Genomic DNA, 20,321 nt, shown 5'->3' on the forward strand with positions numbered 1-20,321 from the left:
ACTGAAAATTGTAAGTCTTTGTCTTTCTTTGCTTATAAACAATAAATGTTTTCTGGAAAATCTTCAACATTAGTAAAACACAATATAGACAATAAAGACCCTGATAACCTTACTCTAAAGATAACCCCTATAAAGAAATACCAGCAGTGCCCATCCATGCTCACTTACCACCACCCCTACCTCCTCTCACCTTGAACACAAGAGTAGGGAAGGCAGGGATCTCCGGATGGACATCCTTTTCGGTTCACTTCACAGAGCTCATTGGCTGGGCAAGGATTTGGGTTACAGGGATGAGTCACTTCTTCTATAATGTTACCTAAAGTACTTGGCCCTGAACAACAACAACAACAACAAAACCAAATGGATCAGTGTAACAACCTGAGTAACAGAAATCTGTAAATTATTTGAATCAATTATGGCTAGAATAAATGGAGAGCGCTTGGGAAAAAGGAAGGCCTGATTCTAATGAGCTACTAAAAACTTAGATTCAGGGGCTAGAGACAGGCTCAGTGGTACAGTACCTGCCTAACAAGCACAAGGCCCTGAATTCAAACCCTCAGTACCCCAAAAACAAAAACAAAAACCCCTTAGATTCACCATTTTGTGAATTTAGCATAAAGATGCAGTAATTCATTTGTCTATTTATTGGGTGCTTATATGATGAACAAGATTCTAGCTGCTAGAGATACAGTGATGGTCAAAACAGACAAGTCTCTAATACAGAGTTTATATCTGGTAGAGAAAAAAATATATAGTTTAATATATTTGTGTGTGTAAATAAAAGATAAAGTCAGAGGGCCATAAGGAGTAAGTAGTGTTGGGGATGGAAAGTGACAGGTATGTTTTGAATAGGTTGACCAAATAGGTATTTATGTCTAAGAGGGATAATTTTGTATGTTTACCATAAATGAAAATCTATTGTGGCAATATGAATCCCATGTCATGATTATACTTAACTTCTGAAATCATGACCAAGAAAGAGTCTCACTTAAAATCAAGTATGTGTGACATTTAAAGAGTATTCACGTTCAAACAAAAGCTTTTTAAAAATTTTCCTCCTACTGAAGTAATTTCCTTCTGCACATATATTTGCCTGCTGTAATAGTCTAGGATTTTGAATATATCAATATTGCTTACTTGATTTTAGGTCAGACTGACTCTAAGACTAACAGAGGTAGAAGGTCTTTTAGAAGTAATTTCTTCTAGCCCAGCCATTCTGTACCTGGAGAATCTGAGGCTTAAAGAAGTAATCTGTTCAACTATAGAGGTCTAAATCCTAGTCTTTTGTTATTTATGTAAGCAAAGAAAGAAGTTTAAGGGGGATAGTTTGTTAGTCTTGAGAGAATGCACCAGATACCACCAGCTGTGAATTCAGCACCACTCTTCTCTTCCTGTTTACTAACAGATCTCCAATTTTATTCAGGGAGGCAACAGGCCCATAGCTAAAAAGATAATCTTTCCCAGTTTTTCTGTACAACCAGGGTTGTCCAATGAGACAATTAGTTTAAACATTGCCCCTCTCCCTTTTACCATCCAGAACTAGAATATGGTGGCTAGAACCCCCAATAGCCATGCTGTGATAATAAAGTAACCTTGATGACAGAAGCCAGGTGCAAAGGAAAGTGGAAAAAGATCAAAGAATCCTAGATTCCTGATGATGGAGCCACCATAATAGCCTTGGATTATTTGTTTCTGGGCTTTCTTTTACTTCTGTTATCTGCAGTCAAAGTTAATACTATCAGACACAGAAAAAGAAAGCAAGTAGGTGCTGATTTCACTGTCCACCTTCTAGTCAGCTCACAGCACTTCTGTCCCTGATGGCAGTCTAAGCACTTCCTTTACCCTAACTGCTGAATGTGTAGGAGTTCTGTCTACTTGTTATTCCCTGGCCTGTCCCATGTGGCCACACAATGAGATACCAACATGTTCTTGTAGCTCTTGGTAAGAGTATTTGGCAGAGAGAAGCTAACGCGTGAGATCAGTTCCATTTTCCTCTGTTAACCCAGAGTGTCATTCTTTTCTCTGTATTGGGTAAGTCTAAGCCAGGCCCTGCTCAGGTATATCAGAATATCTTCTGATGACAAAAAGCTGAATACTCCCTGGGGGGAATTCCACTTTCTGATCACTGCATAGAAAGGGCCTAGTAATGCTATCTGAGAATGATATCTGATCCACTGCTTAGAATTTCTGATTGGCAACAGTTCATATTTTCTCAGAATGATAAAATGCCAATTTACTTACAAAATTTAAAATGACAATACTTTTCTGGGCCACAAAGGCCAAGCAAGTAGAATAAGAATCTGTGATTGCGATGTGTTACCATACAATGAGTTTTCAACAGACAGATGCTCATCCAAGACAAGCAGCCAGAACAGGGCTCACAAGAGAAGTATCTGAAATCTAAACATAAACACAAACAGTACTTACTGAGGTATGTGTCCAAAGGTATACAACTCTCCAGGTCATCTGTGGGTGATAGAAGCTCACAAATACTTTCAGCTGTGTGGTCTTCTGGGAATTTGTTCTGGTCTCCACATTTTTTGAGAATTTCTACACAATCTGATCTTGAAAAGAAAAATGCACCCAAATTTAAGAGTTCAGGGAGACCTCCTTATGTTGTCTGATCAAAATCACTTCTGTTTCTGAAGCTTTTCTAGAAAGTGAGTTTTCAGTACCCAACAATGTTTCACAATTGGCTAGAACTGGTTAGGAGTAAGAACAGGAAAAGAGGAGTCATGGTGAACTTCCAGCTGCATAGTAAATTCAAAGTAAGATCTGAAATTTTGCTTAAGGGCTGGGAGTGTGGCTTAAGTAGTAGAGCACCTGCCTAGCAAGTGCAAGGTGCTGAGTTCAATGCCCAGAAAACACTTCCCTCCCTCAAAAAAAAAAAAGGTCTTCCTCAAATTTTATAACTTTTATTTATTTATTTTCCTGGTACTAGGGATTGAACCCAGGGTCTTGTATATGCTAGGCAAGCACTCTACCACTTGAGCCATGCCTCTAGCCCTCAAATTTTATCCTATTGTGCCTATCATCAGTGTGACTTTTCACCACCTTTGAAAGAAAATTAAATTAGGCTAATCTGATTTGCCCTTTGAGAAATCATATATCCTTACTTTCAGGATCTTATGCTTTGCTTGTTTGCTCCCTTTCTTCTTCCCTTCCTCCCTTTTTCTTTTTAAATATTTTGTAGTTATCAACAGTATTGGCTTATATCAACTATCAAGTCCACTACTTTAAAACATGCTTAGTCTTGAAGAAGGACTTGACTCTTAAAAGTTTTCTGTGCTGAGAGTCATATATTTCCCACTTGTTCCTCTTGCTCATCACTCAATAGTTACACCTTGGTAAGTTCCCTATTCAGGTCATCCTCAAGTGATGGCAGAAAACAGATCTGGATCCTCTTTAAGGGTGAAATAATCGGAAATCAAGTACCAGCAGCACTGAGCCATTCACCAACAATTTAGAGGCTGAATATTAACTTGGTCTTGGAAAGCTTTTAGGAAAAAAAGATGCTTAAAGAACAGCTGATGTAGATCACTACGCAAATAGTTTTGGTTTCACCCACCACAGAGTTCCCATCTTTATCCTAGATTTCTTAAGTAAACTACTCAAACATGTTAGTTACTAGGAAGAAGCCCTGATGACTGTATTTTTTACTAACTCTTTTACTCATCAAACATTTATGGGATATCTACCCATAATCAGGATTATGCTAACACCTAAAGAGAAAAAGAAGGAAAGCTGACAAGAGAAAAATGGCTCAAAAAAGAGTAAGTTCCTTAAGGAACGAAAAGTCTAACAGAATATAAGACAACTACACAAATTAAAATATAAAAATAGGGGCTGGGGATGTAGCTCAGTGGTTAAGTGTTTGCCTAGCATGCACAAGGTCCTAGGTTTGATCCCCAGTACTGCAAATAAAATAAAATAAAATAAAATAGGAAAATACAATTATGCATTGAAGGGACTTAGTAAATGTTTCTTGAACTAGGTTCCATAAGGAAGTACATTAAACAATCTACAAGAATGTCTGGTAAGGATAAATTACTATCAGCTGGGGAAACTGGGGAAGATTCCAAGGAATGTCTGGTATTTGAGAAGAGTCAAGAAGGACAGGCAGTTGGGCACATGGAAATGAGAGGAAAAGTATTTGAAGGAGAGGAGGAGAAAGTGGGAGAGAATCTGACATGCAGGGAGCAACAGGCAAAGGAAAGTGGAGGGTAGAAAATTCTAAAAAGGCATTCTGGGGAGAGATCAAGGGTAGACAGCTGGAGAGCTGTTCTGATAAAAGACACTTACTTGCAAATAATACTTCCCCGAGATTTACTATGACAAGGCTTGATCTGCAGAGAACAAGCTATTGCTTTCCACATCTCAGGATGGCACTTTTTAATATCGAGAACAGGAATATTGATAAATGGCATCTTTATACTTCCTTTCTCCCACAGCTTCATGTCATTCATGGCTCCTTGATCTGATTGAGTATTACAACTCCTGAAAAGTTCTGTTGGCCTAAAGAAAAAAAAAAAAAAAAAACCAGAAGGAATCAAGAGGCAATGAAAGAAGCAGTGAGTAAAACTCCTGACACACTAATGCATCAGGATGCAAAATCTGACTTTTTTTTTTTTTTTTTTGCAGTGCAAGGGTTTGAACTCAGGGCCCACACCTTGAGGCACTTTGCTAGCCCTTTTCTGTGATAGGTTTTTTGAGATAGGGTCTCTTGAACTATTTGCCCCATCTGGCTTTGAATTGCAACCCTCCTGATCTCTGCCTCCTGAGTAGCTAGGATTATAGGCATAAGCTTGTATGTAAACAGGCACCCAGCTTGTATGTAAACTTTTTTTTTTTTTTAATGAAAAATAACTGTATTTTCCAAAACAAAACAAAAATCAGTGAGAAAAAGAAATAAGACTTTTTTTTGGTGGGCCTGGGATTCAAACTCAGGGCTTCACACTTACAAAGCAGGCACCCTACCACTTAAGCCACATCTCCAACCCATTTTTCTCTGGTTATTTTGGAGATGGGGTCTCACAGCCCAGGCTGGCTTTGAACCTTGATTCTCCCGATTTCAGCCTCCCAAGTAGCTAAGATTTTAGGTGTGAACCACTGGCATCCAGCTATAAGACTGCTTTAAAGTTCTGCAGGTCTCTAATTGACAGAAGGAGGATAGCATCTGCTTCTGTAATCAGTCTGTTGCTATATTACACATCTCATAGCCTCTGGAAAACTCCACTGTCCACACTTGTGAGAATGTAAATGAAAAAGGCAAATAATATTCTAATATTGTTATAAAAATACTTTTGATTTTATAGATTCTTGAAGAGGTTTTGGCCCACAATGGACAACACTTTAAGAAATGGTAGTTCATTCAATCACCTGTCTGGACATTAAAGATATTTCCAGTTTTCACATCTAGGAATACCATTGTTGGGTCACATGGTAGGTTTAACTTCCTAAGAAACTCCTAAACTGTTTTCCAAACAGGTAATACCATTTTATATTTTCACCAGCAATGGGGGAAAGATCCAGATGCTTGTCAGTCTTTTTAACCGTAGGCATTTCATTGGTGTGCAGGGATATTTATTGGTGCATACTTGTATTTCATTGATGACTAGTGATGTTGAGCACCTTTCCTGTAATTACTGGCCAACTGGTCATTTCTTGCGAAAAGTCTTTTTAGCCCTTCATTCTTCTTTAAAAAAGTTGATCTTTTAAAAATATTATTGAGTTGTAAGAGCTCTTTATATATTACAGATTTAAGTCCTTTGTCAAGTATATGTAGTATAGGGCTGGCAGAGTGGCTCAAGTGGTAAAGTGCCTGCCTAGCAAGCGTGAAGTCCTGAGTTCAAACCCCAGTACTACCACCAAAAAAAAAAGTATATGTAGTACAAATATTTTCTGCCAGGTTGTGGCGTGACCTCCATTTTCTTTTCTTTCTTCTTTTTTTGGTGACACTGGGGTTTCAACTCGGCCTTCCACTTGGTAGGCAAACATTCTACCACTTGATACATGTCCCTACCCCTTTTTGCTTTAGTTATTTTTCAGATAGGGTCTCATCCTTTTCCTTGGACCTGCCTCAAACAGCAATCCTCCTGATCTCTGCCTCTCACCTTTCATTTTTTTAATGGTGTCTTTTGATGAGTAGAAATAGTTAATTTTAGCCAGGCTTACTGGCTCACACCTGTAATCCCAGCTATTTGTTGTGGTTGCAAGCAAGCTGGGGCAAAAAGTATGTGAGATCCCATCTCAACCAATAAAAAGCTCTGCATGGTAGAATGTGCCTGAAAAGCATAAAAGTCCAGGCTGACCCAAGCATAAAATAAAAAAATAACAAAAGCATACAGGGGCTGGGAGTGTGGTTTAAGTAGTATAGTGCCTGTCTGGAAAGCTCAAGACCAAATTCAAACCCAAGTACCACCGAAAAGAACTTAAAATTTTATTTAAAATAATGCACAGATCTTTTTTGTTTGTTTATTTGAGACAGGGTCTCATTATTTGGCCAGGCTGGCCTTGAACTCACAATCCTCCTTATGTGTTGGTAGGCTTCGAACAGTAAAGCCCTCCGGGCCCTGATCATTTCTTTGTGTGGAGAATTATAAACTCAATTTCTCTAGTATACATAGGACTAATCCTATTTTCTACTTTTTCTTGTGTTAGTTTTGTTTTTTAAGGAACTTTATCTAAGTTGTAGGATTTATTGGCATAAGGCTATTCATAGTATTTTTAAGGATATTCTCATTTCTGATCTTATTGATAATTCGTATGCATGTATGTTTGAACTGTCTTTTTTTTTTTTTAACTAGGGTTTGAACTCAGGCCTTGTGCTTGCTAGGCAAGTGCTCCACCACTTGAGCCATGCCACCAGCATTTCCTGCTATATTTTTTCAGCAGTCTCACATTTTTGCCTGCAGTCTGCCTAGAACAGCAATCCTCCTACCTATGCCTACCATATAGCCAAGAATATAGGCATGAACCATCATGCTTGGCTTATTGGCTGAGATGGGGTCTTGCTATTATTTTGCCTGGGCTGGACTTGAAGCATGATCCTCCTGATTTCTATCTCCTGAGCAGTTGGGATTATAGACATGAACTACCATGCCCAGACCTTTGAATAGTCTTATTAGAAATTTATCATTTAAAAAATCTCTTCAAAAAGGTGATAGCTGAAGTGTTCTGTACCCATACACAGCCTACCAGGGAGGTAGGGGATATAGCCCTACCCTTAGATCAGTCCACAGGGCAAGGAAAGGTAAGAGAGGAAGAAAGATGAGAAAGACGCAAGGGCCTTACAGAGCCAGCCAGCTTAGGGTGGCTGTGTGTGTGTGTGTGTGTGTGTGTTTGTGTATGTTGGGAGTGGGGTGTCACAGGTGCCTAGGAGATCTTCCAGATCCTGAGAAAAAAACTTGCTCACACTAATGCTCCAGAAGCCTCCTAGAGAATTTAAAAAAAATGTTTTGAGACAGGGTCTCACTATGTAGCTCAGGCTGTCCTTGAACTTGTGAACTTCCTGCTTCTGTCTCACTAATACTGGGATTATAGGTGTATACTACCACCACAACCTCAACAGGTCTGAAGGTCCTTCAAAGTAAACAGTTCATCCAAAGGTGGGCATCTGAATGCACAAATAGTTCACAATAATTTATTCTGCAATGAATTGTTTCCACTGTGGTGCACTGGAAGGGAGAAAGGACTGAAGGTAGGAGAGATTCTCTGAATTCTAGAAGCTTGAAGTATCTCTAGATTAGAAAGGACTTTGCAATAGTGATTCCTTTTCCAGAGAGAGCTTAGAAGGAATATAGCATTTAAACATGAAACCATAAAGAAATACAACTTCTTTTTAAACCTAGAAGGTAGAAAGAGTATAGTGCTATTTCACTAATTAAAAAACAGATAATGGACTGGGGATATAGCTCAGTGGTAGAGTGTTTGCCTAGCATACACAAGACCTTGGGTTAAATACCTAGCAACACACACACACACACCCCAACCAGATAATTAATGACAAAATGTTTCCATTCCACATATAATAATTTCTTCCTACCTGTTGTTAAAATTAGTACAGTAAGTAAGATTTCTACAGCCCAACTGGCAAGGTTCCCGGACATCTGCTAGACAGGTCAACATGGACACTTCCACTGGATTATATTCACAAAAGCGGTCAAACTCCTGCCAACTCTGCGTATTGCCCCAGCTCATGCTATAAAGTTTAGTACACAATTCCCTGAAATAAAAGGACAAATGCAGAAAACAGAGGTAAGCCAAATGAAAAACTATTGATTTGCATAGAATTCAAATTCTATGAACTACATATATATTTTGGAACATAAATGAGAAAAAAATTACAAAACACAAATGACTATCTCCCAGAATTTGGAGCCAGAAAAAGTGATCTTTTCCATGAAAACTGGGCTTCTTTTATTGTCCATATCTTTCCTTTTAGCCATGGTTGCTAGAAAGCACAGTGCTCAATTTAATGTTCAATTATGTTACCTGTATATTCTTCGTTCTTCATACAATTATTTCTCCTATATCTTTCAGAACTCTTTTTTTTTTTTTGAATCTTTAGTTAAAGCACATAGTTTTGCCTCCACAAAGGTATATTGCTCTATAATTATGTTCAGTCATAGGAGGTAAAACTGTAATACAGTCCTCAGACTTCTTTTAAGAAGCATTATAAGGGCTGGGGTTGTAGCTCAGTGGTAGTTGTGCCTAGGATGTGCAAGGCCCTGTTCAAGCCCCAGCATAAATAAATGAATGAATGAATGAATGAATAAGCATTCTAGATTTAGGGTTTGCTTAGGGTTTCTGGTGAAATTATCCCAAAGCTACTTATATTCCTTAAGATTGTCCAAAGCCTCTACATACTATTGTAGTTGATATACAACATTCTTATTTTTAGTACTCGATGATTACAAAGCAACTTAAGTTTGTGTCTATAGGTAAAGTGATACCTGTAAGGTTTCTAAAATGCTTCTATATATTATATTAATTAGTTTAAAGACATAGTCTCACTGTGTAGCCCTGACTGGCCTGGAATTTGCAATCCTCCTGTCCCCATCTCCTGAGTGATGGGATTACAGGTGGTGCTAGTTTAATTTTTAGCTATAAAAGTAACATATGTTCACTACACAAAAATTTAATATTATTGAGATATACAAGTAAAAATTCTCATACATATATATATACACATATATGTTTATATATATTGGGGGGAGTAGAGAATTTTAATATATCTTCATATAATAAATTATATATTTATGTATATTTTTATATACAAATTTTTTATTAAAAATTGTTTTGGGTGGTATTCAGAGTTTCGTGCTTGCTAAGCAGGTACTCTATAGCTTATACCATGCCTCCAACCCTTTTGCTCTGGGTATTTTGGAAATAGGATCTTATTTTTTCCCTATCCCAGCCTGGACTGTGATCTTCCTACTTTATGCTTCCTGCCATTGCTGGGATGACAGATGCACACTACTATCCCCAGCTTTTTTCCATTGAGATGGGCATCTTGCAAACTCTTTTGCCTGTGTTGACCTGGATCCACAATCCTTCTGATCTCACTCAGCACCCCAAGTAGCTAGCATATAAGCATGAGCCACTGGTGCCCAGCTTCTCCTCAAATTTTATTTGATTCTCATAATTACCCCTATGAAGATGGTATCTTTATTTTTAAGTTTGTTCATTCACTCTGCCAGCATGTACTGAGTGCCTATTTTGTGTCAGTACTTGTTCAAGGCATTGGAAATGCAATGGTGATTAAAATATCCAAGGTTCCTGCTGTCAAGGGAGCTAACACACTATGAGAAGGAAGTTGAGATTAAGGTACATCAGGTACCTGTGCTTTCTCTAGCCCTTAATTTTCTGTATTTTCCCTGAACAGAGACTATTTAACATCTCAGAGTTGGTGTCTTGCATGTAAGACAGAAATTACAGTGTCGTCAATTATCTTACAAGTTTTCATGAAGATCAAATCTGACAGAAGTAGTAGCATTCAGCAAACCATAAAACCCTATTTCACAGAAAGAGAGAAGAAATTTTCTTTACTGTAGGTCCTCTGGGACTACACATACAGGCATTCCAAGCTCCAGAAACTCTGTGTAGGCATAACGTTTTTTATGGGCATTCCTTTTTACACATTTATTAACTTCCAGAAGCAATCTATTCTCTTAAGTACAGGACCAACTTAATTAATTTCCCTTTAAACCCTTCTATTAATTTTCTTCTATTTAAGCCCTTCTACTAGTATTGTTTGGTTATTTTTCATAACTTCAGTAAAGTTTGATGAACTATTCCAGGTACATTTTTTGTTAAAGGTCCATCTAATATAGAAACCACAGGAAAGGATGTTGCATTCCTAGCATTCCTGGTATCTCATATTTCAGGATATTCACCCAAAATATCTCTAATAAAGTAAACTTTCTACTTTTTATCTGTATTCTATCATGACCTTAGCTAACTCCATTTATTCTTGTCTCTAGATTGTGTTTCCTCTATCCTATGTTTGTAATGTTAATTTTTTATCCCAAGTTTAACATCTAAATGAATGCTGGTTATGGTTTGAATATAAAAATGTCCCCCCACAGGCTCCTGTGTTGAAGGCTTGGTCATCACAGGATCTGGAGGAAGTAAGTCACTGAGGGAATGCCTTTGAAGGCATAACTTGTCCCAGGTCCCTTCCTCTTGTCTCTTTCTACTTTCTGGCTGCTATGAGGTGAGCAGCTCTATTCCAGCACACATGGTGGAGAGCACCATTGTTCTGCCTCACATCAGGCTAAAAGCAATGGAGCCAGTTGACCATGGATTGAAACCTCTGAAACTGCCAGCCAAAATAAATCTTTCTTCCTTAAATTGCTTATGTCAGGTATTTTGCACAACAAAAGAACCGGACAAACACAAATGGCAATATACTGCTATCTAGCTTTGGATATAAATTCCAACCTAGATTACTCACTAATATAATAAAAGGGTTTGCTTAAGTTCAAAGCTTCATAATTTAATAAAGAGAATATCCTTTAGATACCAGATCAAAACATCTTTAAATTGTAAGCTTACCTAATATCTCCTAGAAGGTAGACTCCATACTACATCATCTTTAAATATTTATTGCCCTGTCAATGCTAATCAGTCATATCCCAAAACACAGTGCTTTTTGCACTCAATATACAAAACAATGTTTCATATATATATATATGATGCTCTGTAAATATGTGCTTGATAAAAGAAAGATTTTGTTAAATCCTCTAAGCCTACACAATGCAAGAATACATATTTACTAGGCTTAAAATCACTAATTAAAATCCTGTTTTCTATTGATTTTAATAAAGGAAAATGAGATACTAACCTACATGTTGAAGTGTTTGCTTTAGCACAACAATGCAATTTAGCTCCATCAAGGCCTGTTGAGGGAGGAGGGTGTACAGTGACTCCAGGGTGAACAGATTGGGAGCTTTCAAGAAAACACTGCCAAAGAGGATCTTGAGGCAAGGGCTGGGTCTTACAACCCTCGATGAGACCATCAACAATCTCCATTTCTGTTTTCTTTGACATCAGAATTCTCTTGCAGGCATTTTGGCAAGCATGGTCTTCAGCTCTGTCACAGCAATATAAACCTACATTTTCAGAATGTAAGTGGCTTAATTAGCTGGTTTAATCTTATGTATTGTTCAGCAGAGAAGACCTTAGTAGTATAGCAGAAAACACTACTCTATATCAATATCTGCAGTATACAAGGCCTACTCAATTCTCTGTCCACTACTCTGCAGTGTAACCAAAGGTGGACATGGTATTTATTATTAGAACTCACCACTGTCCCCACTCATGGGCTCTCTAGCACAACCCTTACAAACATGAAGTCATCTTACACCCAAGAGCTCCTCATGTAAACCATCTTATGTCCTTAGAAAAGGTATTGTAGATCAAAGTGGACTTATTTCCTGCTAGAAAAGAATGTCTACCAGATTTTTGTTGTTGTTTTGTTTTGTTTTGTGCTACTGGGGCTTGAACTCAGGGCCTGCACCTCAAACCACTCCACCAGCCCTCTTTTTGAGAAGGTTTTTTCGAGATAGGGTCTCACGAACTATTTGCCCAGACTGGCTTCAAACTGCAATCCTCCTGATCTCTGCCTCCTGAGTAGCTAGGATTACAGGTGTGAGTCACCAGCACCTGGCTGGGACTATATTCTTGACATGAGAGAGATAACTATTATTTATAGCAACAAAAACAAATACTGTGTCTCATCATATTCCAAGACAGCTCAACACTTTTATATATCTATGCAAGTTAATTAGTCTTAGTTATAATTTAAACAACACAATAGCAAACTGAGAGGATTGACCCCAGGACCTTGACTTTAATTTTCTACAAAGATCAGACATGAAAGAATGGTTTTAACCATACTTTAGAATTCAGAAGGGCTTCTTAGTTTTCTTAGGTATCTTTGACTTTTGAAGAGACCTATTCAGTTTATAGCTTCCTCCCACCCTGCCTCACAAATTCCTCTGTATTAGGACAGACATTAGAGATGGTTCTTAGTCTACCCTTAAGGCCTTGTTCTGCCTTAAAAAAAATTTTTTTTTAAAGTTTCTATCTCCTTTTTTTTTTGGTGAGGCTGGGGTTTAAACTCAGGATTTCATGCTTACAAAGCAGGCACTCTACTGTTTGAGGCATGACACAAGCCCATTTTGTTTTAGTTATTTTGGAGGTAGAGTCTTAAGAACTATGACCTTGAACCATGATCCTCAGCCTCCCAAGTGCTAGGATTACAGGCATGAGCCACTGATGCCTGGCAAGTTGCTATCTCCTTAGCTCTAGCACCATTTCTGTGTAGTCTAAATGTCAGGAAACACAATTACATAGATATGCCTAGAAAACAAATTAAGGGGCTGGCAGAGTGGCTCAAGTGTAAGTTTGCCTAGTAAGTGTGAGGGGCCTGAGTTCAAACTTTAGTACTGTCAAAAAAAAAGTTTAAAACAAATGAAGGTTGCTTATGGCAAATGCTTCATCTGATTTTCACCAGATAGCCATATCACAGAATGTCAAAAAGTCTTAGAGTTCTGATTTTAATTGTGGCCAAACAAGGCACAATGCTTTTGAGTTTATAAAAACAAGTCTTTCAATATGTCAGGATAAATCAAAACATTGTCTTTTTCAGTTTGGTTAGTCAGTCAGTTCTTTAAAACCTTATTCCTTGTAGGTGAACAAAATGGATTCCAGAATGTACAAACTGGAGCCTTCGAAGATTGTCAAAAGATGCAGGTTCATTAGGAAGCCCTGATTTTTAAAAAATATCAGACTCTCTTTTCATTTTTTGTGAATTTTTAATTATTAAGATAATTGCTCCTTAATAAATATTCAAACATTATAGAAATATATAACATGGAACAATTAGGTATATAACTAAACTAAAATGTATCCCTTATTTATATAGGATTTAGTTATATAACTTGCTTTTTTTGCTTAATTTATCTTGGACTTCTCTTTTTTTTTTTTTTTTTGTGGTACTGAGGATTGACCATAGGGCCTTGCACATGCTAACTAAAAATGCTACCATTTGAGCCATGTTCTACCCTTTTATATAAATCTATTTCATTCTTTTTTGTTGGTTGTAAAGTATCACATAGATATATCTCATAGCTATCACATAGATATATCATTATTTAGCCAATATCCTACTGATGGATGTTTGGGTTATTTCTAATTTTTTTCTATTATACCAATACATGCATATACAACATATTTTTGCAAAGTTGTGTAAGTTTTCTTGCAGGACAATTATGAGGAATGAACTTGTTAGACCAAAAGGTATGACAGTTTGAGATTCTAATGGTCATTATCCAGCATTCCTCCAAACTATCCATACCAAAGAACTTTTTAACCATCAGACTAGAAAATTCCCATTTCCTTAAGTTCTCCACAGTCCCATCTTTCTTATACCTTTTAACTGTGACAAAATTGTCCAATCTGCCAAATCTAATCACCAAAGGAAGATGGGTGTTTCCCCAGTGACCCAAACTGCAGGTAACTCCTTTTTATAAACTCTTTCACCAAAGATTGAAATGAGAAGAATATATCCCTTTTACTTACTATCTGTTGGGTTCCTCATTGGATAAGACTGGGTATAGTTGTTCACGCAGTGTATTAATTGTGGACTAATAGAAGCACAGTAATTTTCCACTGCTTTGATCTGAGATGGTCCAGGAGAAGAGTCTGTTCGAAAAATGGCTTGACAGTATTCTCGGCAGTTTGTGTGATGACCAGCATAACTGCAACATACTGAGCCCACTACGGGAGAGAAGACAACATTGAAATGGGAAGAGCTTTTGGTTAACATTAAATTATCAGCATAATGATGGAATACTATGTCTTTCTGAATTTGAGAAATACAATCAGCCCATAGAAGACACTCAAACTCAATACTACTTGTTGGCATAGTCATGGGGACCTTAAGTGCTTACTAGCTTGAGAAAGTCATTATTCATCAACTTATAGTCTATAGTCCAGTGGATCTCCATAGAACAATGGAAGAGTGTGGAAGCATATGGAAATATTTTTGGCTGTTATGATGATTTGAGGACATCTGCTGGCATTTAATGCAAGGAGTTGAGGGCTGCAAAATGTCCTGCAATGCACAGGACAGTCTCAATGAGCAAACCTATCTCCTAAAATGCCTAGAGTTATTTTGAGACCCACTGAAATAGAATCCTTCCATGTTATATATGTGGAGGTTTATAAATAAAGCAAAGCAAAACCAAAACCCAAAATAAAATAAAGACCCCAATGCCTCACATTTATAACATAGGACCAGTAAAAACTAAGAGACATCAGAATAATTTAATAAGTATAACAATTATATAATTGTGCATCTTGAAACAAAATTCCCAAACAACTATATAGTTTGAACAGTTACAAGAATATGTCTAAATTGGTATAGTCTTCACAATTGATCATGATCTGCCCCAATACTGAAAAGTAAAGTCATTTGAAATAAGTATGATTCTGGATTTAAGTATTAAAAAAATCAGTGAGTGTGGTGGCATATGCCTGTCATCTAGCAGTCAGGAGACTGAGGCAGGAGGATCATGAATTTCAGGCTAGCCATTTTAAGTTCCAGGCTAGCCTAGGCTATTTAGTGAGACACTGTATCAAAAAACAAATAAACAAAATACTAATGGGCTATCACTTAAAGTATCTGGGAAGAAGAAGATGAGTGGCTGGGATGCAGATGTGGAAATTATGATGAAGGGCAAGAGACCCTCGCAGGAGTCTCAGGGGACCAAGGGGGAGGCTGAAGGGAGCTAGGATAGATATGGGGCCAGAAATAGTTTATAGAAAGGCAGGTAAGAATTCCTAGATAATTACTAGAGATGGATATGGAGGAACCTGAATGTGGGTTTTGGTGACTTTGAGAAGTAACAATAATGACAACAAGAAAATTGCATACAAATTAACTAAATGGGCTGAATTTACGGGTGTAGGACAAATCTCAATTTCCTGGGTCAGGAAACAGTTCAATACCTACTGTCACTTGTTTTTATCCTTGCAATTACTACCAAGCTTAGTGTGCCCACTGCCAAAGAGTTCACTTTCATCACCAAGAACATGTATTTTTTGCTATTTTGTATGTACGTGTAGTGCTGGGGCTCAAACTGAGAGTCTGGCACATACTAAACGCACACGCTACTACTGAGCTTCATCCCCAGCCCCACAGAGAACAATTATTATGGCTACAATTGTCAGTATAAACCTCAACAGGGATAAATGAGGAGTGGTAGTAAGGAATAGTGAGGACAGAAAAAAACAAATAGAATAGGACAAGATGTCTTCTTTTGGGTGGGACTGGGCTTTGAACTCAGGGCTTCATGCTTGCAAAGCAGGTGCTCCACCACTTGAGCCACACCTCCACTCCATTTTGCTCTAATTATTTTGGAGATGGTTTCTTGCAAACTGTTTACCTGGGCTGGCTTTGAACCTCAATCCTTCCAATCTCAGCCTCCCAAGCAGCTAGGATTATAGGCATGAACGACTGGTGCCCAGCTGAGATGTCTATCTTCTGACTCCCCCTTTAAGTTGGCTTCCTTGTCATTGTAAGAGGACCTAAGATTACATACTACAGACTATCTGGGAAATCTTGAACTTAGCCCCAGTTTGAAAGCATAGAAGATATTTAATGCTTATTGATTGCCCTTCAGTATACCCCCCTGCCAAGCTAAACAACTATTTGTTACTAAGGTGTCTTTTCTTTAACTGCTCTCACTATTACCTTCACCTGGAATGCCCTTCCTCCAATCTCCATTGTTCACATCTTGCCTACCCTTCTAGGCCCAGCTTAGCTACTAACTCTATGAAGTCACCTGTAAGCACTCTTGCAGAATGTGATCCCTCCTTCCTCTGATCTACAGCACTTTATTGGTGCACTACCTTCTATTCTACCATGTCCTAGAGTTCTTTGTGTACAGGTCACATCCCTCACAGATGTGTGTCTGCCCACATCAAGCAAGTACTCAATAAATGTCTGCTGAATGAACTGAGGGGCAGCCCTTGGCAATGCTCTAGCATTATATAGTGTGGATGTGCTTAACCTCTGACCAGTGATCCTGTTATTGGGTTATTATTTGCAATTAGGACATGGGAATTGTTATAATACATGCATGACTAGAACAATGCAGTGTAAACAGCCTAGTAGAATCCTGCTGTGCACATTCCTTCACTTGGCTAATTAACAGTCTAAGTTATAATGTCAGGGTCTTGGCAACAGTTTCAACAGCTAATTAGTTCTGTAAACTAATTTTGCTCTTTGGACTGCTTCATAAACATTGGCAATATACTTACTTTCATTTCTGCTAATGCAACTGAAAAGAGCATTCTGTAAATTAAAGAAAAACAAACAAATTAACAAAATTTCTAGTTTTATTGCATTTTTGCTTATATGCAAATCAGGTTATCAAACTATTTAACTCTTATCTAAGTCCAAGACTGAAAGCAAAGAAGCTATGAAACAATCTCCTGGTAAAAAGGAAACCATCTTCTAACACATATTGGGGATCAAGACAATCTCCTTGAACTAAAGCTGACACTTATAGCACACCAAGTTTATGTAAGCTGCATCAATGGATGTGATGTGTTGTGATGTGAGTGTGTGAGTGTGTGTAGGGAGTACAATGTATTAGTCTCAATTATTATTATTTTTTTAATTTTTTTTTCCTTTATTCATATGTGCATACATTGTTTGGGCCATTTCTTTCCCCTGTCCCCCCTCCACCCCCTCCCCCCGCCCTCTCCTCTCTCCCTCACCCCCTCACTTCCAGGCAGAACCTGTTCTGCCCTTTTCTCCAAGAAAAGACATAAGCAATAATGAGAAAGACATAGCATTTTTGCTAGTTGAGATAAGGACTGCTACACAGAGAGATTTCTAGCATTGCTTCCATGCACAAGAGTATTACAACCTGAACTGACTCATCTCTACCTGACCTCTTCACTACTTCCTGGTCACCTTCCCATAGTGACCTCTGTCGTTTTAAGGTTACTATATTAGCTCCTCTGCAGTGGGGACATCAAACGCTTTCAAGTTTTGGGTTTCCTACCTTTCCATATCCCTCCTGTATGTGTTCTCACCTTAGCGTGTGACCCAAGTCTAATAATATTACTGCATTTGTTTTAGATCTAAAGTCCACATATGAGGGAGAATATATGATTTTTGGTTTTCTGTGCCTGGCTAACTTTGCTTAAGATGATGGTCTCCAGTTCCACCTGTTTACTTGTGAATGATAAGATTCTTCTCCATTGTGTATAAATACAACATTTGCTTAACCCATTCGTCAGTAGTGCGGCATCTTGGCTAGTCTCAATTATTTTCTGTAGGATATAAAACACTTTGCAGAAAGTAATTTAACAAAGGATGTTTAGGGAAGTACATATTTCATGCAACCACATCATTTTAGTTGTTCTCACACGTGCACTGGAATCACCTGAGTTTTCCAGGCATTACCTTAGACAATAGGATCAGAATCTGTGAGTGGGACACAGAAACTGAAATTTACAGCTTCAAAGATGGCTCTTAAGTAGCCTTCCAGAGACCAGAGTTTGGGAATCTCTACCATTTTACAGATAGAGAAACCGTTTCCTCATCAAGGAAGACACCTGACCTAGACCACAGAAGGAGTCATGAGCAGAGCCTGAGATTAGAATTAGTGCTTCTAGAGGCTTAGGTTACAATTCAGAAAATGACATGCTGTTTTAAAGTCACAGTAAAGAAAATAAGAGAAGGGCACTGGTGGCTCACTCCTGTAATCCTAGCTACACAGGAGACAGAGATCAGGAGGACTGCAGTTTGAAGGCAGCTAGGCAAATAGTCCTCGAGACCCTATCTTGGAAAAAAAAAAAAACATTACAATAAAAAAAGGGCTGGTGGAGTGGCTCAAGGTATAGGCCCTGAGTTCAAGCCCCAGTATTAAAAAAAAAAAAGAGAAAAAACAAAAAGGAAAAGGAGACAAAAATGAAAAACTCCTTGTCCAAAGCCATTTGGATACTGAAGGTTTATTAGCTATGATTAATATCATTCATAATTGGGAGAGAAAAAATATTACTAATATATGAGTATAAATAAAAAGATTGATGGAAATAAAATGCATCATTATTTTTGGTGGTACCAGGGTTTGAACTCAGGGCCTCTCACTTGCTAAATAGGTGCTCTACCACTTGAGCCACTCCACCAGCCCTTTTTTGTGTTGGATATTTTCAAGATCAGATTTCATGAACTATTTGCATGGGGTGGCCTTGAACTTTGATCCTCCTGATCTCTGCCTCTTGAGCAGCTAGGATTACAGGCAAGAGAGCCACAAGTACCCCAGCTGTATCCTTATTGTTCAGTCAAGATGATTTTGGCTTGTGGTACTGGGGTTTAAAACTTAATTTTTTTTTTCTGGTGGTGCTTCGGATTGAACTCAGGATCTTATGTTTGCTAGGCAGGCATTCTACCACTTGAGTCCTTCCACCAGTCCCTGATTTTGGCTTTTAAGTGTAGTAAAATCACAACCCATAAAGAGCTGAACTTAAAGGACCAGCTTTAGTAGCAATGAAATCTAGCTTCAAAAATCCATCTATGTAGTTGGTAAAGCTGTACTGCATTCACTTTCTCCACTAAATAACATTTCATTGTAGTAATAAGTCACACTTGGTTCATACATTTAAAGCAAAACAAAAAGGGCAGGGGATGGCCCAAACAATGTATACACATGTGAGTAAATGTAAAAATGATAAAAAAAAAAAAAAGCAAAACAAAAAACCCTGGGCACCTTATAGTTATGCGTTAATGAATTCACCCTGTATAAATATTTTCTGCTAGAGCTCATCACGAGATATAAGAGTTATGAAAAAGAAACTATTCTTAGGGCTCAAGAGTAATATTGTTCATATCTCTTTTTACCCATGTATCCTTTTTTTTTTTTTTTTTTTTTAAATGAATTCTTTTTATTGCAAACAAACGTCTAAATTAATTTCTCCACCCACTTTCTTTAGAAAGAAAAAGAAATCAGCAGGCTAAGGAGATACCCATTCAAGAACTGACATGATTAAAAATTAAGATATAAATGGGTGACTCACAATTCCATTAGCTTACAAAGATGGTGGAGCTTACTACTACAAGCACACTAGTTATACAGTATCTGTGGGAGAAGGGCATACAGACAGAGCTAACTTCATATAGATCCCATTAGACAACTGGATTTACAACAAGTTTTTTTTAATAAGAAATGGGCAAAGCCAGCTTTCTTTTCAGAATCAAAATGCAGAACAAATGGAAAAATTATGGTATTTAACCTTCACAAGTTTGAGCCTCCACAAATAATGCAACCGAGTTTTACATTTTTAACAGCCCTTCTACATACACTCCATCTTCTCCATCTTAGTTCCAAGTTTCATCTTCATTCCCAATTACACCCAATTCCATTGTGATAATAAACAGAAAAGGCCTTCCCAGTCAGTTTTTTTCAGAAATTACTATTTAGCTCACCCCCTCCACTACTATCAGCACACTACAGAGAGGATGGAGTGTAATATGAGCATTACAGAGTCTTATGCAATTCATGAGGACCACTTAGTCCTTACATGAATCTGGTTGCTAACATTTCTATTATAGTGTGACAATGACTCCCGACTGTTATTCTCTGTGAGAAATTGGGGGGAGTAAATTCTTAATAAAAGACACCAGGTACAAAGCAACATTTTACTTTTGTTGTGATAAAAAAAAAAGTCACATTTTACAGATAAAATGTAGAACCCTGAAATACTGACACATTCTCTTATCGTGCACAATGCTGAGG

At 37.8% G+C, this 20,321-nt stretch overlaps 1 protein-coding gene across 3 annotated transcripts in view; it reads right to left on the reverse strand.

Moving 5' to 3' along the window:
- The window catches only part of Reck (reversion inducing cysteine rich protein with kazal motifs), an 80,775-nt gene that overhangs the window by 15,955 nt on the left and 44,499 nt on the right, over nt 1-20,321 (reverse strand). For all 3 annotated transcript variants that reach the window (XM_074051464.1, XM_074051463.1, XM_074051462.1), the window contains 7 exons: nt 16,834-16,867; nt 14,089-14,286; nt 11,348-11,615; nt 8,045-8,224; nt 4,303-4,515; nt 2,428-2,564; nt 191-331 (listed from right to left, as the gene is read on the reverse strand). In XM_074051464.1, the coding sequence (XP_073907565.1) occupies nt 191-331; nt 2,428-2,564; nt 4,303-4,515; nt 8,045-8,224; nt 11,348-11,615; nt 14,089-14,286; nt 16,834-16,867 (1,171 nt within the window). The remainder of the gene's footprint in view (nt 1-190; nt 332-2,427; nt 2,565-4,302; nt 4,516-8,044; nt 8,225-11,347; nt 11,616-14,088; nt 14,287-16,833; nt 16,868-20,321) is intronic.

Source organism: Castor canadensis, chromosome 13, assembly GCF_047511655.1.
Source record: "Castor canadensis chromosome 13, mCasCan1.hap1v2, whole genome shotgun sequence".
Taxonomy (NCBI): domain Eukaryota; kingdom Metazoa; phylum Chordata; class Mammalia; order Rodentia; family Castoridae; genus Castor; species Castor canadensis.